General features: G+C 35.5%; 1 protein-coding gene across 5 annotated transcripts in view; it reads left to right on the top strand.

Moving 5' to 3' along the window:
* The window catches only part of PAM (peptidylglycine alpha-amidating monooxygenase), a 140,035-nt gene that overhangs the window by 25,792 nt on the left and 88,115 nt on the right, over nucleotides 1-26,128 (top strand). For all 5 annotated transcript variants that reach the window (XM_032213398.1, XM_032213397.1, XM_032213395.1 and 2 more), the window contains 2 exons: nucleotides 17,455-17,991; nucleotides 19,084-19,204. In XM_032213398.1, the coding sequence (XP_032069289.1) occupies nucleotides 17,882-17,991; nucleotides 19,084-19,204 (231 nt within the window). In that variant the 5' untranslated portion in view covers nucleotides 17,455-17,881. The remainder of the gene's footprint in view (nucleotides 1-17,454; nucleotides 17,992-19,083; nucleotides 19,205-26,128) is intronic.

Below are 26,128 nucleotides of genomic sequence, written 5' to 3'. Positions count from 1 at the left end.
ATTTTGAGAGCACTTTACAGGTTAAATTATGAATATAATTAGATATCCATAGAACATGAAATATTTTTATAAAAAAAATTTCAAGCAAATTGCCAAATATATTTTTAAAATTTTAAAAAATCTTTACGTTTCTCAATTTTCATTTTCTTTTTTGTCCCTCAATTCCTTTTCTCATATATTTTCAATTGGAAAAACATTAAATGACCACCAATCCTCAAGTGGAATTTATATCATACTTCTAGTTGGCTTGGAAGTGACACTAATATAAAAAAAATAAAGGAAATAAATGAGGGGAAGCAATAATAATTTGAAGGTTCATCTGATTTTATTGGAAATGTTTATTGTTCAGTCAAATAATATTTTCATTTTAAGATGCTTGCTTTTGGTTTGGTTTGTGAGCTTTGTTTTGACAAAAAAACAACAATCATACTCAATATTTTTCTAGATTAAGCAATATGTCTAAAACAATATTTGGCAGTTATTTTTTCAGTTACTTTGATAGCTTCAAATGTTCAATGTTATTCATTCCATAATACATTGAAAATGAAGGTAACTGGGTTCATATTTGGCTTTTCTAGTATAAGGATTTATTTACTAGACACTCTAACGCACCAGTATTCAGCTGCTTTATTATAGGTGACAATCTTCTAATTGAAGCTCCTCCATGATAAGTAGTTAAAAATCAATACTTTAGAGTACCAGCTGCTTGACTCATTGGCATTCTAGATAGTAAAGTCTAGGGAACAGATATACATTCGTACTTCTGGATTTATATTACCAGATAAGTGATTAAATAAACTCATTTAAAATGACTTAAATTTACAATTTCTGAAATAGGCTCAACACCATCTAAACAAACAGATGTTAGAAGAAAATAAGGTCTGGTTCTAAGCCAGGGTTGCATAAGAATGACACTGGATACACTGCTTGAAAATGAAACTGAGGAAAGAGGCAAAGAAAGATGCACTCACACTCACTTCCTAGGCACAAACACAAACATTCTCTAACCGATTATCCTCATGTTCAAGGAGCTATTTGGTTCAAAGCCCAAAACTCACTTTAGTTCCTGCACCAAACTGGGCAAAGTCCAGGAGGAGCAGCACCTTCCAGACAAATGGCGTGGTGGCAACTGATTGAAGTGTTACCTGGGCAGGGTCTGCTGGCCAATTTAGTTTCAGAGTCCCATAAGAGTCACCAAATTGTTAGAAGAAAGTGACGTCTTGTTCCAGGGGTGAAATGCTGTCAGTTCAGACCGATTCACCAGAACTGGTAGTAAAAAATGCTACTGGTTCGCCTGAATCAGCAGTAACAATATGCTACCGGTTCGCCTGAACCAATAGTTCCGATGATCAGCTGTGCGACAATCAGTTGTGCCACGTGATTTAGATTCTAAATCACGCGGCACAGATGTCCCCCCCCTCGCTATTCTACTTACCTTTGCAGACTCAGAAAAGGCTTTGGTGCACATGCATGCAAAGCGCGCATGTGTGCTCAAAGAGAACCTGTGGCAGACTTCAGAGCATTTCAGCCCTGTCTTGTTCCGATACAAGGTTGTGTGAGTGACACTGGGCATGCCGTTTGAAAAGGAGACAGTTTATTTGAGAGCATAGCAACAGCACTTAAGGTAGCTACAATTTGCAGTTTTGAGCTTATAGGAAAAGTGGTTCTTTGAGAGGTCTTTGAATGTGCCCTTTGAAATGTTTATTCTGGTGGATACGCAGCCCAGTGGAAATGTCCTGCACTTACTTTGCTGAGTTTTTAGATCACTTCTCTTTGGTGAATGCCTGTGCTGACTTTAGGTGCCACATTTGTGTGTTCAGGAAATCTCTGTATCTTGAAGGGATTTTACCTGTGTTATTATTCTTTTGAGAGACATGCAGTTTTATCACTTTCAGCCTAAATGGCTAAACAGCTGAAGTGGTTTTTGCAACATTGCATTATCTTTGTTTGCAACATAGTTTCTTTCGGTTATGGGTAGGTCATGTTGATGATTAAAGGAGTTCACAGAGAGTTCATGAATAAAATTAATCTTGAATCAAAAATTCTTCCAACATGTATTTGAAGTAAAAATGTTATAAATAAGTTTGTAAATGGTGAATCATTTTTCCCATTATTTTGCATGTTAGGCATGCCAAAGATAATTCCGTAACATTGATTATTTTATTACATATAGTTTATTGCGTAAAATCTTTTATTATGCATGTGTGTTCTCTACCTCTTCGCTGTCAGTTTCCAAATTTCTCTGAATATTTTCTGATTTGTGTGAAGAACTATTACGACCATCATTCCCATTTGATTAATTCAAACCAGAAAGGGGAAAATGTTATCTCTTTCCCACATTATTTTGTACCCCATCGCCACCAATTTTATTTTTCTTTCTTTTTCCACTTTCAGCATTAATAGATGTTCAGCATTATGGACACATCTTCCTACTCCTACCCATTCAACCCCATATCTTTTAAACCATGGTTTCATTATATTTTCAAAGAAGAAATAGTAAATAGCACCCTTTTTGAAAATAATAATAGTAATATTTTTCCTGCAGTTTATTTCAAAGTTTTCCAATCTTTTTAGCTGAAAGCTTATTTTGAAAGAATAGTGAGAGCAATTCCCACAGTGAATGGATGGGTTTGCCCATTCACAAATTGGCCGCTTTTCTCTCTCCCAAAATTCAAAGGAGCAAAAGATTTTTGACTGCCAAGAAATTGCATATTGAAACACATAAGCACTATGTTGGGAACCATCATTCTTCAGCATTATAATGGATTATTGCATACAGTAATCACATAGTCTTGGATCATTTGTGGATGTCATACTTAAAGCCATCTTGCTGAAACAAAATATGCTGTATTTATTGAGTAGCAGTAAATCAGTCAAGTCTCCTTGGGAAATACCATGAAGTATCTTATTCCATATCTTAAGCTAAAGTGAGGTATAAATAAATAAATATATAAAATAAAATAAATTGGTTTCCATAAGAGTGGTAAGAGTGGTCAATCCTTTCCAACTTATTTTTCATTTTTTATTTATGTTCTTGCTTTCTTATTGTAAATGCCATAGCAGTTATTTGAAATATTGTGTATTATTTATAAACAATATCTTTGTGGTTAATGAAGATTGCAGAGCAGGAAGTTTTTGTATTTTGGAGACTGTGGACACAGAAAAAATGCTGCTGGAAGAAATAACTCTTTCAGTAGACAGGATGCACATACATCCTATTGACTTTCATAAATGGTTGCCTTTCAGTTGTCAGATGAGGATGTTGAAGACTCGCTGCATCATTTGATAAGGATTGGAAATAACATGTTTGTAATATCTCAGTCCGATATGTTGCACCACACTGATGAATGCAAGTATTTCTGGGCTCATGTTGCTTAATTCCTTGATTTACATTTGTTCCTTCCTTGGTCCCAGAATAAATTAGAGCCTTCATTCCTGCAGAAGTTGTTAATAATTCCATCCTCAAGATTTACTTAATGTAAGAAAATAATTTCATTTGGGGAATAAGAATGACAAAATCAAATAGACATTACATGAAAACATTGATTCTAACAAATAAACTAAAAGCAATTTAATGGTTAAACTATCACAACTTTTTCCAGACTTACACGGCAGCTTTGAAAGTTGCTTTCTCCATATGGGTGCATGAAGATGTAAGAAAAGACAGCTGGAAGCAGCTTCTGAAGCAGCTAAAAGAAAAGATTGGCTCCTTTAACAATTTGAAAAGAAGTGCTTTGTTCTTACAGCCCCACATTTTGAAGCATGTGTTGTGAAGGATTTGCGCAGCCCTCAAGGACAGTCCTTTCTACAGACAAACACTTTTAAAATGTTTTGTTGGAAGGCATGTTGCCAAATGAACTGTATTGTTTAACCGATTTCCAGCATTTATAGATGGACCTCAACAAGAATATTATATGTAATGTTAAATGCACAGTGTAATAGACATGAGTATGTCAGGTTGATGTTCTGTTGAAAAAAAAAAGTTTGAGAGCAGTGCCTTTGTGCGCCACTTGTATTTTTAATCAACACTATTTTATTGTTGAAAAGAGGAAGAAAGCAGGGGTTTTTTTTTTGTTATTGATGGAGAAGGTGGGATTTTCAGGAATCTAAAAACCAAAAAGCATTTGTTTCTCAGCTCACTCAAAAACCTGCCTGTTAAATATAGGCAATGTTTATATATTGTTGACTGAGAGACATTTTTGTAACCTGGAGAACACTCAGGGATTAGAATTTAAATGCAGCAATCCTGCTGCTTTGAATAAAAGTTTGATAGCTGACCCTAAGGAAGATCTGAACAAAGCCTTCCAGTGAACTAAGTCTCTAGGTATCTTGCTCTGCTTTTGGAGACACAAATATAGTTGCATCCCATATTATTTTAACCGTACATATAGTTAGTGCAAAATAATAGCGAAGGCATAAGCAGATTATCAAGGCGATTTATGAACAAATATTTTGCTTTTGTTCCTGAAAATTCAGTGATGAGATTTGTGATGCCATTAAAATGAAAACTCCAGTGGTAGCACTAAGTATTTTCAGTTTGATAGGCTTTTAAGATATAAAGCTTAGCTTTATTTAATGTCCTGCTGCTATTTGGCTGGCTGTGTTATTTGCTGCTTCTTATTGCTTATATAAGTTTGTTTGTTTATCACATTTCTGAACTGTCCATCTCCCTCAGACAGTGGTTGTCTAGGTGTATTTATGTTATATTTTATGTGATCCTTGATAGATTTTGTAACATGAATGGAATTAACTTATGAATTTTATGAAACTCTTATTAAAAGTATTTGTTGGCAGTGAGCAAAATTAATGCATCTTAATGCAATTTAGAAAAGCAACCTCTTTTCTGAAAATGTTGATAGTACAACACAGGGTTGATAACACTAGAATAGCAGTTTCTCCTTTTTACTGTAAGATTTTATGTGAGCACCTGGATGCTTAATGCTTTTAGATGCTCATTGGGACATCATTTCTCACCAATCATTGAGCAGGGTAGATATCAGTTGCTTATTCCCTTTTCCACTATGAACTTCAAGCTTTCCTGTGCAATTTCTGAGAAGATGCCAACTGTTTCAATGCACTTTCGATAGCCCACTGTGGCTTTGTTTCCTGTTTCTTTTCTTAGTTTTTACTGTGTTGCGCCAGCAATTGGAGGGGCGGGGAATGGCTGACCCTGCATCAGACAAGTTGGTTTAAGTGTTTCTTAGAATAAAGTACATTGATCTTGTTGTGGTGACCACATTAGTTTTGGATCTGTTTTAAGGAGGGGTCTCCCCCCCACATAAAAAGCATACAGTTCCGTGAAGCAACTTCAAGTAAATAGCTTTGTGCTCATTCTTCCCTAAAGCTAAATATTGTTCAATATTTTAGTAGTTAGCTATAGAGACAGATCTTGAGAACATATATAGTGCACATTTTTGTTTTACTCTTTTTCTAAGTTGTTTCTAGGCATTTTTAAAAGAACAAATGGAAGATGATGGGCATTCTGTACTCCCAGCCTATTCCAAGCTCTATGTTTGGATAGAATTATATATAGCAAGAACATTAACCTTAGTTGGCTGCAAATGCTAGCAGCTTTCTAAAGATCAGATAGTTTGTTAAAAAAAACAGCTTGCAAGGCTGAAGGCATCTTACACATTCATTTTTTTAACAATCCCGGCTGGGTACCACATAGTTTTTACATGCCATTGACATGGAAACATAAAAGACTTGGTAGCCCAAGTATTTTTTAAAAATATTTTTGTTTTTTCAGTACCTTTGGAAGAAATTCTACCACTAATAGGCAACAGCAAGGGAGTAATTGGTCCAGGATTTTTTCACAGTTTATTTCGTCACTGAATTTATATTCCATATTTTCTGTGAGGACTTGGCATGTATGAATATCCCTCCTCATTTTGTTTCCACAAGAGTGATTGGCCCAAAGTCACCCAAAGCTTTATTCAGGGTACGAAGATGAATTTGATTTATTTTCTCTTGGGAGTCTTATCTAATGAAAGGGGACGGGGGGGGGGGGCTGTTTTGTTTTTCAGTAAGGTGGGTTCAGAAAAAGCATTTTCCATGAAGTCACAAATCACAAATGTGGCAAAAATGATAAATATAGATTATCATTTATCAAGTAGGCATAGTGCATTTACCACATTTTCTGGTTTTCTGCATTCATTTAACATTGCAGTAAACTGCTTAGCACAAAATTATGCAAATGATTGGCTTTCTAAATAATGCTATGGTACCATATGCTACCTACCACTTGCTAAATTGTTCTTTGAATTCACTTTCTGCATGAGTAGTGAATGAGAGAAAAAGACTGCATGCCTTGTGAAGATGTATGTGTAACTTTACTTTGAGAGAGCTAAAATGTTATTGTGCTTAAATGTCTATAAAGCATACTTGCCAATACGTTATTTCTGTATGAATGCTTAGCTGTTTAGTTGACCCTGAAGTCCATAATCTTTGGGGAGAAGTTGACCCATTGGAATTCCGAATCTGTCCTCAGTGCAATCAACCGTTAAAACACTCATTTCCCAGGTGGCAACTGATGAGAGTAAAAAGACTTCGCTACACAAACTGAGCATACGGCAAACAGAGGATTTCATACCCATAATCTCTAGCTTCCAGCCACATTTAACCCTGCAGTGTTACCAGTCACCTTCTAGCTAGCTTACCTTTTAGGTTTTCTAGATATCATGTCAAATACCATGATGAATCATAGGGCTGCCATTGTATACAGCAGCCTGTTGTTTTATTTTGATAGCTGTGAGGTGTTGTGTATTTAAAATAAATAAAAATAAACTAGAATGATACAATGTAAAATATACTTACCTATAACATATAACATGCAATGAATTTCTGGGTTATGTAGTTTATACTGTAGTTATGTAGTTATGTAGGGATTGTGCCTCTGGTAAATAGAAATGAATGCCTGCGGGTACAACAGGACTCCATTGATGTTAAACTGGAAACCACAGGCCAATATTTTGCAGACTCAGACGCAATGAAACACTTTGCACATTAGAACACTTGGTTAAATGGCTTGGCTGGTATAAATTATTTCTTTTAGAAAGAGGTATTATTGAAAATTACTCAGCACTGGTCTTTTATATGTTTTGGTTAAAAAAATGAAAGTGCTATAAAACTTTGCAATGGGATTCAGCTGTACAGTATCTGTCTTTCAATTGTTTGAGACACTGTGTTCATGTCTGCATGAAAGTTTATGCAAAAATAAAGCCCTTAGTGATTCTTCATTTACAACCATGAAAAATATTTTTCTCTTCGCTTCAAGTGTTAAATGGGCTGAGCGCGAACGGCAATGCAAATGGAACTTCTACTGCTCTGGCTGTAGTGTAAATAGCATTCTACTCTCAGATTTTGATGTTTAGGTTCTGTGGACTTGAGTAGTTCCTAGAAGAATTATGAACATGGTATCTTAGAAAAAAGCAGCTTGAGTTCTCTGTTTAACTGGACATGGCACACTGTCCAGTTTAGTTAAATATGTAGCATGCTTTCCTCCTGTTTCCCTTTGAAAATGTTCTAAAATGTATTCTAGAAATAATAATAAAGACAGCAAAAAGAAAAAATGCAACTACTAGATACAGTGCTTAATCATTTGCTTTGACAAAGGCTACATAGACTTCCCCCCCACACACACCCCTGATACTTCCATTTAACAATAATATGATAACTGCTGATCTCTTTGTGAGTTGGATTCAGTCTAAGAGATTGCAGAAGTAGTTAGAAATCACAACAAAGCATTTCAAACCCCAAATGTGTCAGATTCATTTTAATAAAGTACTTTTAATAGTCTTTAACACTCTTCTGTTCAGGATTTTGTACAGATTTGCTGTCCCATAGCAATTGATTTCATTGGTCTAGGCTACCTGATGTATTGCTTTTATTAGCTGCATATTGTTGCTATTGTTGCTAATTCTTTAAAAATGTCCTTGTATGTCTGAATAATAACCATGGATTTCATTTATACCATATTTATGCTTGTATAAAAGCATTGTCATAGAAGTAAAGGTAAAGGTCCCCCCCGCACATATGTGCTAGTCGTTCCTGACTCTAGGGGGCATTGCTTATCTCCATTACATGGCACTAGGGATTTGAACCGCCACCTTTCTGATCGACAAGCTCAGTGTCTTAGTCACTGAGCCACATCTTAATTGTACCAGCATCCTGAACCATGGCATAAAACAGCTTTACTCATTTACTAAGCATGCTGAGGAAACCAGTTTGCTTACCGTATATATTCGAGTATAGGCCGACCCGAATATAAGCCGAGGCACCTAATTTTACCACAAAAAACTGGAAAAGTTATTGACTCGAGTATAAGCCTAGGGTGGGAAATGCAGCAGCTACTGGTAAATTTCAAAAATAAAAATAGATACCAATAATGTTTTTGAATATTTATTTCAAAGAAAAACAGTAAACTAGCGGTGTATTCAATGAAATACTTCACTCACCTCATGATGCTGATGTCCCGCTGTGATGATGATGTCCCGTGCAGCCGCGGGAGCGATGTCCCGCCTCCTATGACACACGGCACAGTGATTCCTATCATTGGATCACTGTACCAGAGGAGGTGGGACATCGCTATGTGGCTGCTTGCCATAACAAGGAGGAGGTGGGATATCGTTGCAGAGCGGCAGGAGGGGGAGGAAGGGGAATCGTAAGACAGCCCTGCATTACATTAGAACGTGAGGAGGGGGGATGGTGCGGTGCGCGCTGCGCGGCAAACTGACACAGAGGGAGGGGAAACTCACAGGGGCACTGGGCCATTCACGAGTGTCACCCAGCAGCATGGCCCCGCCCCTTTTCGGGCAAATTTTTCACTGACTCGAGTATAAGCCGAGGCGGCTTTTTTCAGCCCAAAAAGTGGGCTGAAAAACTAGGCTTATACTCGAGTATATACAGTAATAAAAATATTAATAACATGAATGAACTGCAAAGTAATAAACATAGAAGGTGGATATAGTCTTGCAGTGGAATCAGGGATAAATACTCAGAAGTGTCACTGAGTTTAATAGGATTTATTCCCATTTAAGAATACAGAGGATTAGGATCTAAGAGATGGTTCTAGACTAAGAAATACAGTAGTTTTGTAGTTCTTCAATTCATTTAAGATCACCTTTAATGGCTTGTAAAGGCTTGTAATATGTATTATACTTTATTATATAGTCTCCTTCCCTAAGCTTGAATGTCAATTTAGTTTAAAAGTTAAAAGCACTGGGCAGAATGCCAAGAAACCATGAGTTCCAGTTCTGCTTTGGCATGGAGCCAACTAGATGATTTTGGGCCAATCATTTTTTCTCATCCCTTAGAAGAAAGCAAGACTGGCCCATGTTCCTCCCCAATGTCCTCCCTGTCTGACTCTGCTGCCAGCTTTGCTGGCTGCCGGCGGGCCACAACAGATACTCTGTAGACCATGGGTGTCAGACTCACCGTGTCATGTTGCCATTACATGATGTTTCACTATATTTTTCCTATTCATGGAACTGGGGTAGGTGTGGTCTGCATGTGACGCATCTGGCTTGTTGGCCACCACAAGCTGTAGACTGTGCCTTCTCATTCCCCCTTCATCCTATTTGCAAAAACCATGTGTACCAGGTCATGTATGAAGATATTTTCTTTAGGCAAGGCCTTGCATAAATTATTAACTGTTCATCAAACTATTTATGTGAATTGCAGTCTTGTTACACTGCTTCAGTAATCATCTACAAAAAGGCATTATTTATTCACCCAGAATGTAGGGCAGCATACACGTTTAACAAATTATTGAATTATTAATATTGTGAATCAGATGGAAATTTCTGTATATGTGTTCTTTATACTTTTGAAATATCAGCTTGAATGATGGGTAGTATAGTTTTGCAGAAGCCAATAATTAAAGATAATAAAATTAATATGACATTAAGCTAATCTGATGTCAAAAAAGTTATATTATGATTTTTAAAATAATCCATTGGAAGAGCAAGCAAAGTGTTTGCTAAATGTATAGTCCATATTTCCTCTAGTCTAGAACATAAGACGATGTGCATGCCCTCTGCTAGTTTTTCAGAATAAATGGCTTGCACAAAGCGCCAAATCACTCTGGGAGCTTAGTAGCAGACATGCCTGATATTAACAATCCTGATTCTTTTTTTGTTATAAATATGAGAAATGACCAAGTCCTAAATTAGGTTGTTTCTTCCTTATTGCCTTTTTTAATAGGAAAAACACCCACAATGTTATAAATGAAAACAGCCTTAACCCTACTGAATTTGTGCTCCTTGGATTTTGGGTTTTCAAATACCAAAATCCATATTTCTCAGACTTCTGGGTGCTGTGACACTCTCTCACCAAATAAAAATAGCATCTAATCCTCATCTAGCAAAACCAGTTATTTCTTTGGGCTATGTTTTATCAAGAAATAAACCCACCAAATACTGTCAATAAAATTTTTAGTTTTGCATACAAAAACCAACCAATAATAAAATCTTGAAAGATTACAAAACAAAACATTTTCAGCCAACAGCAAAATAATCAAATTGGAAAGCATGCCACTCTCTGGGGAGAATTTGGAAATTCAACCCTGACATATTTCCTGAAATAGGAGATATGCCTGGGAGATACCCAATATCATTGCTCTGTCACATTTTTATACTCAGCAGCCCCCAAAAAGCAAGGACAAGTTCTGATTGTGATCCACGGATCCAGTCACCTAGGCAGCCGCAAATTCCAAGCACTTATGAACATATGGATCCAGCATTTCCTTTAAAACTCTCTCCTGGACCATCTCTCTACCTACTTACACAATGGCCAGGCCACAAGCACATCTGTGCCAAAGTATTTCTCTTTTATAACTACTAATTAGGGAGAATGTAAACAACCTTAATCTATCTTCAAGCACTCCCAAATTTATGACTTTTAGATGTTCTTGCTACACCACATAATACAATTATGATTATCTTTTTCAAAGGAGTTTTAATATGTCGGATGGAGAGAAGAAACATGGTCTTAAAGCGGAAATAGGCCTTAATTTGATTATAAAAACAGCTCAGAATATTTAAAAATAGAAGCTGCTGTATTTTTGCTTCAAATGTCAAGAAAAGCTTTGATCTCATTATCAGAATGTAAATAAATGTACAGGTCGTCCTCAACTTACAAACACAATTGAGCTCAAAATTTATGTTAAGTGAGAAACTTGTTGAGTGAGTTTTGTCCCATTTTACGACTTTTCTTGCCACATTTGTAAAGTAAATCATTGAAGTTGTTAAATTAATTGTTAAGTGAATCTGGCTTTCCCATTGACTTTGCTTGTCAGAAGGTTGCAAAAAGTGATCACATGACCCTGGGACACTGCAATCGTCATAAATATGAGCCAGTTGTCAGGCATCCAAATGTAAATTACATGACCGGGGGTGTGTGTGGCTGCCATGGTTACAAGAGTGAAAAATAGTCATGTCACCTTTTTCAATGCTGCTGTAACTTTGAACAGTCATTAAATGAACTGTTGTAAGTTGAGGACTAAAGCACAAGGTAATGCTAATGCAAAGTTCTGTAGCTTCAATAAAATTCATAACTAAATGCAAAATGTTTCTGAAGTTTTATGGACTTTTTTTTCTGTGTGTATCATTTGAATTTCAGCATTGTTCTCAAGCACCATTAAGTACCATTATTTAAGTACACAGAGTAAGTTATTGAGAGTACAATGTCCCTAGCCAGATACAATAATTCAGTGTCATCTTGTTCTGGAAAGTTACATTATGTTCTTTTTCATGGTTAAGGGATAATGTTTTATAGTCAAAGCATATTTATTATATATCTGAGTTAAGTACTAGTAACTGTCTAGATTTTTTCAGACTTCGTATAGTACAATCACTTTCTCAATATAAATTAGTAGGATTCTTTAAACCTTGCAATATGTAATATTAAAAGTGATTTGTCTTCAGAGAACCCAGTTTGGTTGCATGAATGGTAAGGATCTTGGGCTAGTTTTTACACAGAAGGAAGCAAACAAAGAGTGACTTTCGAAAGAAGCTTATCTGGAGTCTATCTGTCCACTAAGTTCAGGTTATTTGGGCATGTTGTACTATCTTTAAGGGCACGCTTGAAAAAGTTATTCTGTTCCTTATTGTACTACAATTACTAGCATGTGGATAAACAGTTTATTCTTCCCCTTGTTGACGTAGGGTATCCAGAGACTATTTATTCAACACTTTTTTTTATTCATCTGAACATCTGAATTTTTCCTAATGTATTGTTGTCATTGCTTTATAAATCAGTCAGAATGATCTTCTCATAATAAAGTCTGACAATAGAAAGCCAGAACAGTAAAACTTTCTAATATAATAATTCTTTTTATTAAAGATTTTTTTTCATTGGTACAAATAAATTTAATTTTAAAAAGAAAGAAAGAAAAAGAAAGTAAAATATAATAAACTGCAAAAGAAAAAACGGAAAACAAAAAAGAGAAAGAAAGAACTAAAGAAACTAAAGTAGATGATTTCTGGCCTTCTTTTCAACAGATGTTAACAAATCCTAATCTCTTGTCCCTCTTAACTATTCCAGAAATATGTTCAGCTCAGTCCATCTTTTTTTCAATCATTAATTCCATCACTCATCTTTTTCTTAAAAAAAGGATAAATAAATACATTAACCCTGTTTTTCAAATATTTGCATAGTCTACGTTTAGGCTAATCATAGTCCGCTTTTCAGATTCAAAGACCTGGCAGTAAAAGAACTAATGTATTCTACCTGTGATAGTTATAGAACAGTGCTTGTTTTAATAAGTCTATCATATCTTGCCTGAAAAAAATCTAATTACCATAAAATGTCTATACACATTTTATGTTGTATAACATTTTTGTTGCCATCCACAGGTTATCTGGAGTTTTGCAGACCAGATAATTAGCTGTAGCATTATCCTCTTCTTTAACATAGTTCTGCTTTATAAAAAAGCTATGCTTCAAATGAGATTTACAATATACTGTGGTGTATGTTTGGAACATTTTTATGGTTTCAGTTGTCTTTTATGTAAACTAACTAAATTTGTGATGTTTCCCCAGTCATTTGTCTTCCAATCAAATGGAGGCATTCATGGGTATTTATATTGTCTGTTAGGCCAGTAGAGTGCTATATTTCAGATTTTTCAACAGTGTAATTGCTTTGTGCTATGGAAGATCAGAAAAAGAAACTTTCCATTTAAAATCCTTCATTCACTGCTTTATTTGAGATAAAAGGTTCATGGAACATATCTTTGAATTGATTAATGCTTTCCATTTTTTTATAGTATGGAGGCTTCATTTTCTCACAATGCAGTTTTCTAAACAATCAGTTTCTATAGTATTATGCAAAAGCCTTTTGTGTAATATTAAAATTAGACTTACAGAGCTACATTTAAAATCAACTAGCATTTCTATGCAGAACTGAAACTTTTCTTATAATAAAAATTCCAGATGATATTGCTTCAAACAGAATTCATCCCTTATAGCGTGTGCCCTTTTCCTGCAGGAAATGGCGAGAAACCAGTACAGGTAATTCTCTGACTGACAACAGTTCATTTAGTGACCATTCAAAGTTCAACATCACACTTATGACCCCATGGTCATGTGATCAAAATTCAGACATTTGATAACCGACTCCTATTTATGACCTTTCAAGTGTCCTGGTGTCATGCAATCTACTTTAGCTGCCTTCTGACAAGCAAAGTCAATGGGAAAGCCAGATTTACTTAACAACTGTGTTGCTAACATAACAAGTGTGGCAAGATGGGACAAAACTCACTTAACAAATGTCTTGCTTATCAACAGAACATTTTGGGGTCAATTGTGATCGTAAGTTGAGGACTACCTATATTGCAACCACTAGAAAGTTCATAATCAAGGCTATTGTCTGAGTTGTAATTGTGTAACAATCTCTGTTTTATACACCTATTATACTCCTGGTTATAACACTGCTGGTTTTGTTGAGAGGAAAATCTACCATTCTGTTTCATCAGAAGAAACATATTTACCTCGTAATGTAAAAGGATGTATCTAGATACCCTGATCCTCAATAAGACCTTCTACCCATGTAAGATTTTAGTATGTTACATAGGAGCATGTAAGAATATTTCACTGTGCTAGTGGAAAAATATTGTGTGATACAAGATTTCACCTGGATAATCTTTGCCCTACTGGGAAATCTGTATGAATGTGACATTTTCTAAGAAAATGTATGAATAATGAATAGGAAGTTGGAAATGAATAACTAGAAAGTGTTAAGCAGGTTGTGTCCTGCTTTGTGCTTCCAGAATATTATGGAAGTTAAGAGCCTATTTTAACTTTTCCTAACCTCTTTCCTAATAAACATCCTCAGAATGTAACTCCACACTGGCTACGAATTCTAACTAAGGGTTGTATTTTCATCTCACAGGGAGAACAATAGATTGGGGAAATATTTTTGCTGATGATGATACTGGACATTTTTATAATTCCGTACATACTGGATTTTATGAGGGAACAATTCTCTGCTCGAGAATTCTCTATTAAGGAAGGAGAAAAGAATGTCAGATGCGATTACACACTTCCTACTTATTTTTAGAATTTTGAAAGACAACATTTGGACTCTTCCGAAATATGCACATTCTTTGTACAAATTAACTTCTTGTTTAAATTTTCTTTTCAAAAATTTATAAAATCAAAGGGTTACACATTCAGAATAGATGTGCCTATTAATATCAGTCTGATAAGAGAAATACATTTTTAGAATATATTAGACTCCTTCCTTTCCATCATTCTCTGCAGAAACTTAACAGTCAATATATTTGTTACAAATTATTTCTGGCAATAGTAGCATAAGTGTTTTGTTAATACTAAGCTATATTTTGTCCTTAAGAGTATTAAACGCATCACTAAACATTTCATATGCTGATGATTTAAATATTAAGTTATATTTTATATAGCATTAACTATATAATTCTTTAAGGATATTATCAACTAACTAAAGTGTATTACTTTCATAGAGCCACTTTGCCAGTTTCTTTAGCAATATATTGAAAAGCAAAACATAACTCCATTACTTTTTGACATGTATGTCACACTTGAATGATTTCATTGTGGTCTGCTAAAACTCAAATATGTCATGAGAGTCTTGCTGCCTTGTTAATCAGTATTGTGCTCTTTGTTAGATGGATCAGTTCTTGAATATGTATGGTTAGGGCAATGGAATAGAACATGCACATAGCAGTATAATTTTATTACTTTTACTATATGAGCAGTCTGCAACACTGCATAACTATTCAAAGGCTCTTTGCACACTCTGGAATTCTCTCAAGAGAAATTAAAGGTTACAGGTTTACAGTGCACCAATAAGCAGGAAATATGTTTTTAAAAGTCAGTGTTAGTTTCATCTCCTTAAGTGAACGTTTCATATATTTTGGAGTGATTGAGAAGGGATGAAAAATGTATACTCAATGTGTATATATAAATAGGCCTAGGGAAGACCATTTATAAACAAACTTCATTCATTCATTCATTTATTCATTCACTCATCCTCACATTTCTATGCCATTTCTCTCACTCAGAGGAACTCTAATGCACACTTCTCAAATTAAATTTGAGTTTGCAGTTTGGAACAGAGTTCAGCTCTGGTTTGCAGTGCAGTTTGTGATTCAAAAATGACATATGTAAATTCATATATTTAGGAAACTTTCTTAAAGAAACAAATGCCTACTATTAAAATAGTAAGTTGATGCAGAATTTATTGGAGATGACTTCCTAATGAATATAAATGGAAAGGATGTGGACTAGCTATATAGACTCCCAACCATGAACGAACTGTTGAAGAAGAATATCTGACAACAGTAGCCAGGAATAAATGATGGAAGAAAACCTGTACATTTAGGGGCAATGTTTTTTTTTTAATATCTGATGCTCAGATATTATCTCCACAAGTATATTAACAGTGACATCACTTTGTTTTGCTAGGAAAGATGCAAAGCAAAGTGGCTAGCCATGCACATGTATGCAGAAACAGCCTAGAGCAGCTTCCAGTGCAGTTGAATGATTCAGAAAGAGATGCTTGGTACATTCTTCCATGCATTAAGAAGCACCTTTTTCAAAGGACTGACAGAGCCCTGGGGCTCTATTTCAGATGTCTTTCCTCTTAGTGCTTACTCAGCCCTTAATGTGCAGTGTTGACTTCTAAAAAATCAAAATAGTTGCCTAGGCTTTCTGCTTGACTTTATTCCCGTTTCTTCTTTTATTTGATGTTTCTGTCAGAAGCATGTCTTACCAGAATGCAAAGCCAAAGCACAGATCTAATTAACCAAAAGCATCATGTAATTTTGTGATTATATTCCTTATTTTATCTTGTTTCCTTTTATTCTTTTCTATTTTCACTTCTCACAGAGAGTTTCCTTGAAAAATATTTGTTGTTGCTTGTTCAGCCTATTGCTTAATATAATTCAAGGCATTTCATAAATAATAAAAATACTGTTAATGAAACTTAACCTTGGTGTGCGGTTTTTTTAATCTTCTGCACATTATGTTTGTGTTTTTAATATGCTATTTGTTAGTTAAAATTGAGTATATAATCATAAGCGGATATAACTCTATGAACATGGAAACCATATTTCAAGATCATGTTTATAATTCTAATTAGACAGTTAATAAAATATTTTACATAAAATTGAGATGGTATTCATTAAATACTAGATATTTTCAATATTTCTGTTTTTCTAGGAATAATGTACATGTTAGCTTTTTTGAATGCCAAGTAATTGCTGTAGTAGAAATAACAGCAAAGTATGAGTACACTGTATCATAAATTGAAATGAAATGGGCCAAGGGAAATATAAAGGAAATAATGGATATTTAGAAACTAGAGATGCTCAGCTCCCGCAGCTTAATTTGCTGAAAGCATTTGTGCAATTATAGCCTAAAAATCTGTAAGACATTATAGCTATATGCTGCCTGCTTTTTAGCTTCTAGATTGGAAGAATAGACATCTCACACATTTTGTTCTTAAATTCTATTTTTTAAATATTATATGTAGGATCCTAAGCATCTCCATGCTGTAAACTGTACAAAAATAGAAAAAGTTGGACAAAGTATGCTTCATTTCAAATTCAGCATATAGATTTCTCTGACGAAAAGAGCTAGAACTGAGTGCACTTTAGTTTTATAAATCCTGTCACTTGAATGCTTGGGGGAATTTGATAGACTAATATTGCTATGTTTGCCTACAGCATTCACAAAAAGATGTTTGTATATACTTATAGATGTAGCCATAAACAGATAGACATATTCACACCTCAGACTTGTGAAAATTGCTATGTAATGTTTAAAGAGGCAGAAATAGGTCAACAAAGCTTGTAAAACTTTTTGTGAGTTGAGATGGAAGCTTGTAAAATACCTAACGTCTGAAAAAGCTTTAATAGCAATTTCCTAACAACTAAATACATAACATGTTAATCACCCATTGCTTCTATTTTTATAGGTTTTGAATCATGAGTGGCCTAGGTTTTCTGTGATGCCACTAGGAGCTTTTTTCACTGTGGAATGGACTGACAACAGAGCCTGGAGATTTGACAGCAGACTTAAGAAAACTCTGGAGCAGTGATTCCTGCCTTCTTTTCATTGGGCAAAAGTACTCCAAAGGAAATATCTCTTTCCTACTACCTACAATCCCCAATTTCCCCCCCCCCCCCAATTTCTGCCACTTTGAATGAAGACAGGACAGTATTGGCACATCTTTCTGATTTAAAGAATATCACCTTCTGAGACAGATGGTCTGTCAAATGCTCTAAGATGCCTGCAGAGAACATCATAATGAAGAAGAAAATGGATAGTTGTGCCACTGCCTAATTGTCAGGATCACAGCCAATAAAGCTGCGCTGCCCTTTCCCTGCTGCCATAATAGGGTCATGAACAGCAGGGTGGACATGGCTGGCCTTGTTAACAACTTGCTAATATTGTTCCTTATTTTTCAAAACAGCTGTTGGGCTTTCAGAAACCCACTTTCTGTCTTTAAGAGGTGAGTGATTTAGACACATTTTGTGTTATTTATCAGTATTTGCAGCTTCACTTCAGGATCAATTTTGATTAATGTGTTACATGTTTTAAACAATAGCCTCTAATGGTAAACAACAATAAACTCATTTGGAAGGATTTAGTTGCTTAAGCTAGTTACTGGATGCTTGAAATATTCATTGAAATGTTTACTGCTTTTCCTTGGTACATTATTATAATAGCAGTAGTTGAACTGTAGTTGAGTAATTTATTTATGGAAACTCTGGTGACTCTTCTTTTTCTTGGGTTTGAATAGCTGTTTTAAAGGGTTCAGACCACCTACAGCTTGCTAGCTTAATCTTTTGCAACGTATCTGGTGAAATTTCAGGATGAATTCTTAAAGCAAAATTAGCCTTTTTTTTCTCCCTTCCAAGACATTATGGTTATATGTGCAATGTATGTATGTATGTATGTATGTATGTATGTTTGTTCTGTATATTTTTGCAGCATATCAAGGAAGTGTTATTATTGATTTGAAAACATATTTTTCATGTAATGACTTTAGACTATTCCATATAAAATTATGAGTAAATTGATTGGACAAAAGTTAGAAGCACAAGAGATTAAACAGATAGTAAAGAGATTTACTAATATATTTTGTGAATTGAAATTCAAGACCTTTTTCTTACACTTTTTAAAGTTTATACAAACGCAACATACAGATGTTAGTATTTAAGTTGGCGTGGTAATGCATTATGTATAAATGTGTTGTAATTGGCTAATGTATGATTGCAACATAAAATTTATTTATTAGCAGATTTATAATGTGAACCTGATTAGCTAACAGATTAGAATGTAAATAATTGGTAATCTCTCCTTTCAAATTATACCTTTCTCCTTTTCATCTGTACATGGCAATCTGTACATCTCTACATGGCAATAATATAATAGCTATTATCTGAACTAGTGGCTAATTTTGCTATAAAAGGGATACTTTTTGAAGTTTGCAAACAGCAACAGAAGTTAATAGAACACCTTGATAAATTTTACAAGCCAATAGAAATACATTTAAATAGCAAATGTCATTATAATGTTCAAATTTCCTATTAATTTTTAGGTATAAGGATGCTACTAGATCTAATTCCAATGAATGTCTTGGTAGCACCAGGCAGCTGGTTCCATTAGGTTTATCAGAATTTGCACTGGACATTCGTATGCCTGGAGTGACTCCTAAACAGGTAAAAACATATGCACAATACTAACTTGTACCTTATTTATCTATGGAAAATAAAAACATTAAGAGTTGAGTTGCATGATTTGGTACATCTCATTTGCAATGACTTCAAGACAGATTTCATAGGGAGCTGGTTATTGTTATTGCTGTTGCTGTTTTCAGGGTTTGTTTCCTGGGGTCACTAAAAATAGAGAAATGATCATAATTAAAAGACATGTTGTTTTTTGTGACTTCTCAGCAATTCTACATTTATATTGTACAATCCTTTATAACAAAGTTTGAACGTTGATTATAGACATCTTAAAATATAATAGATAGAAGGAAAAAGGACAAAGGAACTCAAGATAAGCCTGTCTTGATTTTGCTTAGTATAAAATGGGACAGAAAAATCTTAAGCTTTTAAGATTCTGTTACATTCTACACAATAAAGGAGGAATCCTGGAATCCCTGTGATATCTATTTCATGACCTGGCCTTCCTCAGAGGGCCATTAAGTGTGAACATATATGTAAACTATTTTAGGAAAATGATTGGAACACAAACAGGAGATGCAGTGTTGTAGGTCTCACTGGGCAGTCCAGAAGTTATCTTTTGAGATAAAATAGCCATGTTTAGAAAAGCCTATCTCATTGGCGCCTTAGATGTTTATATCTTTATCTGTTTATATCTTTATATCTCAAAATTCTTTATAATACCCTGTATCAATAAAATGCTAGTATATAGTTATTTTTCTGATCTTGCCTATCCCAAAGGACTGATACCAGTATTGACAACTTCTCTATTAGACCAAAGAAACTAAAGCAAACTTTAGTTTATTTCTCTTGCCTATTTTCCATAGGCTCTTATTTTATTGGCAATCACCACATACCTTCACTAATGTCATCTCTGTAGAGAAAGAATAGAAAGTAAAGGAGTTGCTAGTTTCATGCAGAGGTCTCTATCAACCCAAACTGAGAGCCAGTTTGGCCTAGTGATTAAAGCACCAGGCTACAAACTGGATGTCTGTGAATGGGGCTGCCTTTGAAGAGTGTTCGGAGACTACAGATGGTCCAGAATGCAGCCATGCGAGCGATATCAGGTGTACCTCGATACACCCATGTTACACCTATCCTCCGCGAGCTGCACTGGCTCCCTATTGGTCTCCGGAAGTGCTTCAAGGTGCTGGTTATTACCTTTAAAGCCCTACATGGCCTTGGACCTGGATATCTGCGAGACTGCCTCCTGCTGCATACCTCCCAAGAGCCAATAAGAACTCACAGGCTGGGCCTCCTCCAGGTGCCGTAGACCAGACAATGTCGGCTGGCGGCCCCTCGGGGGAGAGCCTTTTTGTAGCTGTTCCGGCCCTGTGGAACCATCTTCCCACAGAGATCCGGACCCTTCCCACTCTCGCAGCCTTCCAAAAAGCCACCAAAACTTGGCTGCTCCGGCAGGCCTGGAGCTGCTGACCCATGAATGAAGGCCAGCCCCCAGCTAAGTCGAGTGTATGGTGTGTTCCTTTTAAATTGTTCTCATCTTTCCCCTATTTTTTTTTATCTTTGTATTTGTAAGCCGCCCGGAGTCCTACGGGATTGGGCGGCATATAAATTTATTAAATTACGAATTATGAATTAATTCTACTTGTCTCATAGGCTAGAAAGTCATCTGGGTGACTTGGGCCGACTCTCTTTCTCTCTCTCAGCCCAATGTACCTCACAGTGTTTTTGTGAGAAAAATAGGAGGAGGAATGAGTAATTTTAAAAAATTATAAAAGTGAGATAAAAATAAATAAATGCCAACTATTTTGTAAAGGTAAAGGTTCCCCTTGCACATATGTGCTAATCATTCCCGACTCTAGGGGGCAGTGCACATCTCCATTCAAAGCCGAAGAGCCAGTGCTGTCCGAAAAATCTCCATCGTCATGTGGCCAGTATGACTAAATGTGGGAGCCACACAGAATGCTGTTACCTTCCCACCAAAGGTGGTTCCTATTTTTCTCTATGCATTTTTGCATGCTTTCAAATTGGTAGGTTTGCAGAACCTGGGACAAGTAACGGGAGCTCACTCAGTTACGTGACGCTAGAGATTCAAACCGCTAAACTGCCGACCTTTCTGATGGACAAGTTCAATGTCTTGGCCACTGAGCCACCACATCCCTTTTTAACTCTTTTGTGGGAACAGGTTAAAAAATATTTAAAAGCCATAGTTGAAGACTGAAGTGCACCCAACATAAGCTCTAAATTCACACAGCATTTTAGTGCTTAAAGTGCAGAAAACAGAATAGACGTTCCGTGTTACACCAGGAAGCTTTTACTACCAGTTGATTTAATACCTGTCTTGACATTTAGAATAATCCCTTTTTTAAATATTTACACATAAAGAAACTTTTAAGGATACATAGAGTCAACTTAGTTCTGTCTGTAACTCCATGTTCTGCCAGTTCCAATTAATTTGTAAATTTGTCAAGGGTACAAAGGTAGGTCAAAGTCTTCTATGGTATTCTTTTGAAGACAGAACTAAAATTCTAGAGTTAAGGTAGACAAAGCAAATCTTAAAATTATGAAGTAAGAAGTTCATCAATCTATTTTGAACAGTGTGATTTCATAGATTAGTGCTGTTTTTTTAAAATTTGCTATTTTTTGTCGAAGAATCTACAGTAAAAAATGTGCTTGTGCTAATGAATACATTTCACAAAATTGTGTGTTTATGGAGAGAGTAAGGAAGATGATCACGATAGAGCTATGCAAGGTCCTAGCAAAAAGGGCTGGAATATTTTTTGAAACTTAAGACAAAATCATATTCCAAAGCATCTGAAAGACAGACTTCTATAATTCATTGAACTACTAAGTATGCCTTTTCTGTAGCAGCTTTCCTCCCACATACAGGAATAAGTGACTAGATGACTTTTATTGTTCTTAATGTGTTTAGTTTTACAGTGTTATTATAATTTTGTTTTATACTTTGATTGGAAGCTGACCAAAGTTGGTTATAAGATTGGAGGCTATATAAATCTTTTAAATGAGGGAGGGGAAAGGAGGAGTAGGAGTGGTGGTGGTGGTAGACAAGGAGGTGGTGGTGGTTAAGACTTGCAAATTTTTTTGCAAATATTGCAAGCTAACCAATCCCAGTAACAGTAGTTGTAGCTTTCCTGTGGAGTTGATTTCCTGGTCTGATCTACCTAGTGGACTGACAATTTGTTACTAGATTTTATGGTTGCATTTTCAAGATTTCTGCAAGCAATAAGCAGAACAGAAGTAGCTTTTCTGTCTTCGAGACTTGAGTCTAACAGATGGCTGAAGCTGTAAGCATTAGCTATAGAATACACATGTTGCATGTGCAAGGACTATATCTAGTCCTCTGTCATTCTAAACTAGATGACCACTGATAATCAAAACTGGCAGCTAATATGTAGCAGCATGTGAGATCCCAATGAAATAACTGGAATATTGCATGTATCATTGGATTTTTGTGGTTTAGCAATAACATCTGGCAGCAGCTGGAAAACATGATTGCAGTATATATATTTATTATAGCCTTTGTACAAACACTATCATTATTAGATCAGGCTATACTGTTTAAACTGGTTCCCCCTGTTATTGAGCCAATTACAAGTGATTTTCCTCTTCTAAATATTCATAAGGCAATTCACTAAAATACTGGAACCAGTACAACATTCAGTTAAGACTGACTTAAATATCATTAACCAAATACATGTCTTTTATAAATTGAGAAGATAATTCAACATTTAAATCTGTGCTTAGAAAAGCTTCATTATATATAATTTTTTTATATTAAAGAACCTTTCTTTGTCTTGGTTATCTCACTCTTCCTCCCATGTCATGGACAATAAGCTTCATAATAGAGAACTTTCAAATAACACAGGTTAGAAGTGTTAGAAGTAGTCTAAAGATAAACTCTGCATTACATCCAATATAATGGGAAGGTATTGTGAATCATTGTAGAAGTGCTTGTTTAACTCTCTTAATAGAAATTCTTTCCTCTATTTTCCTCTTTTTCCCTCCCCAAGGGACCTTTAGATTCATGACAAAAAATATTCAGCAATAAAAGAGATGAGTCATTGCAGTTAGATTATTCAGAAACAGCAGAAAAACAAGTGATCTAGATATTGGGGATCATTTCCTGGAAATTATGATTAGAACCAGCTGTTTCAACCTAATGATTAGAAAAAAGATGAAAGCAAATACTCAGCTAAAATGGTCTCTACTGTAGGCAGTTTTTTCCCCTCCCAGAAATCTAAACATAAAAGAGAATTTGCAGGTGTATTAAATGAACGTGCTGCCCAGTTGAAATGTGGATTACATAACAAGTCTAATTTTAATAAAGCTGAGATCTCAATTTATGATTTTTTTAGAGCTAACTTTTTAACATCCTGCTGTCTTATGAATAATTAGGGCAGGTCTTCTCAGGAGCTGAAGGATTTACAGGAGTCTCATAAGAGCTAGTGATTGAAAGAGTGTGGTTGTGGCCATCTTAGTCACCCTTAGTCACTTTTCTGGGAATGTCATCCTTTGCTAGGTTATTTACCCTAATCTCAGCCCTTTAATAAAGTAAGGTATTATAAGTATATGGTGTGGTAGATGGCACTATGCAGCAACATAAGTATTAGTATTAGAAGTTATTTTTATCATGTTTATTTCCAAGAAACAACAAGTGAACATACAGTATATTTTCTCCTTTCCTATTGCATATCTTATTTTTTGGGTAGGATAACTTTGATAGGTGATGACTAATTAAGCTCAGTGGGTAAGATACTGAGCTTGTTGATTAGAAAGGTTGGCAGTTCGGCAGTTCGAATCCCTAGTGCCACGTAACAGAGTGAACTCCTGTTACTTGTCCCAGCTTTTGCCTAGCAGTTCAAAAGCATGTAAAAATGCAAGTAGAAAAATAGGGACCACCTTTGGTGGGAAGGTAACAGTGTTCCGTGCGCCTTCAGCATTTAGTCATGCCGGCCACATGACTACGGAGACATATTCGGACAACTCTGGCTTTTTGGCTTTGAAACGGAATGAGCACTGCCCCTTAGAGTCAGGAACGACTAGCGCATATGTGCGAGGGGAATCTTTACCTTTAATAAAGAATTTTTTTTAAAGAATTGCCTCTTTTAGGTAGCTTATTCTTATTTTTTCAGGAAGAAGAACAGCTAGTGAAGCACAGGTAGTCTTCGACTTACAACCATTCATTTAGTGATCATTCAAAGTCATATCACCACTGAAAAAAATTACTTCTGACCATTTTTCACACTGATGACTGTTGTAGCATCCACATGGTCACATGATCAAAATTTGGAGGCTTGGCAACTGGCATGCATTTAGGACAGTTGCAGTGTCCCGGATACATGTGATCACCTTTTTGCTACCATCTGACAAGCAAAATAAATAGAGAAGCAATTTATTTAACTTAACAACTGCAATGATTCACTTATCAACTGTGGCAAGAAAGGTCGTAAACTCATTTAACTATTGTTTTGCTTATCAATGGAAATGTGGGGCTGAGCTGTGGTTGTAAGTTGAGGCTAACCTCTGTAAAGGTCTTCAGCATTAAAGAATCTTCAAAGCAGTGACATAGTTTAGTAGATTCATGCTCACCATAATTATGTTTTGATATTTTCTTAGTAAAAAAAGAAGAGTCATTGCAATGTTATCTTTCACTCAGTTGACTTCTTGTTCTTACTGTCATTTAGTTTTATGTGATCGTACTTCAAACGCTCACATTCTGCCCCATGCCTGCCCCCATCTTTTAGCATTCTGCAAGCCTGCATTCACTCTTAATTTGCTATGGCTGCATTTGCCCTACAAATATATTCCTAAGCAATCTTGAGTAGTGCCACCTGGAGAGAGAGAGAAAGAGAAAACCAATAAAGCTTTCTCATTTTTTTGTCTGTAAGAAACATTGATTATAAAAAGCCCTGCTGGCATGAAAGGAAATTGGGAGGTTTAATTCCTTGATCACCTAGCAAGTCTGCTCCAGAGCAACGGTTTTCTGATACTAATGGTTTCAGGAAAAGTGATCGTTAAGGAGGGCTACTGGAAGAAAAAAGTTTTTCTTTGAAACAAAACAAACCTTTTTAATTCTTCCCAGTATCCACTACGGATGGCTGATTTCCCGCTGCCGAATGGCTGATTTCCCACTGCCGTTGAAAATGGGAAGTCAGTCATTTCTTCGTATATCTCCAGTGGACCACCTTGATAAATATTAAGTGGGAGTCTATGGCATTGTGATTTGCATGTTGCTCACAGCATATTAGATTTGGAGTTAATTATAGATTGGAGTTTAATTCAAAGTATACTTCAGATGAACATATAGAGGTTGAACGCTTTCTGCTTATTCTTAGCCACAGTCATATGGAAGAAGAGACAAGTTCAACAAATTTATTAAATTTCTTTTTCATCCTGTCACTTAAAGCAAGAGAAAGATCCTAATTGTTGCAAACCTTCATCCCAAAAGTTGCTATTCTTTCCTTGCATGAAGACGGTGGAAATCTTTGCAGTGTATTGATATTCTTAATATTGTAAAGCTGCAATATTTATATCTTCAGAACTATCAATGTCTCTACAAGGGATGAAACTTGCATCCTTATTTTGTTTTTATCATTTCATTAGATTATGTGGAGAACTTTTTAAGGGACTTCTGTAAATGAACCTTTAAGGATTTAATCTGACTTTCATCATATTTAGGCTTCTAGGTAGACTTTTTAATTTTTGTGGTTTGATAGGAGTAATATCAAACTGAAAAATTCAGCATCTATTACAATATTCTATGCAATGTTGACAGAATTCAGATTGATAAGTATGCTGGTGCATTAAAGAAAGGATAATTAAAGGGTTTGGTTAATTAGAACAGTGTTTTTCAACCACTGTGCCGCGGCACACTAGTGTGCCGTGACATAGTGTAAGGTGTGCCGTGGGAAAATTACTTTATATATAGTCAATATA

The sequence above is a fragment of the Thamnophis elegans genome, chromosome 3, assembly GCF_009769535.1.
Source record: "Thamnophis elegans isolate rThaEle1 chromosome 3, rThaEle1.pri, whole genome shotgun sequence".
Taxonomy (NCBI): Eukaryota; Metazoa; Chordata; class Lepidosauria; order Squamata; family Colubridae; genus Thamnophis; species Thamnophis elegans.
This window is presented reverse-complemented; position numbering and strand designations above follow the sequence as displayed.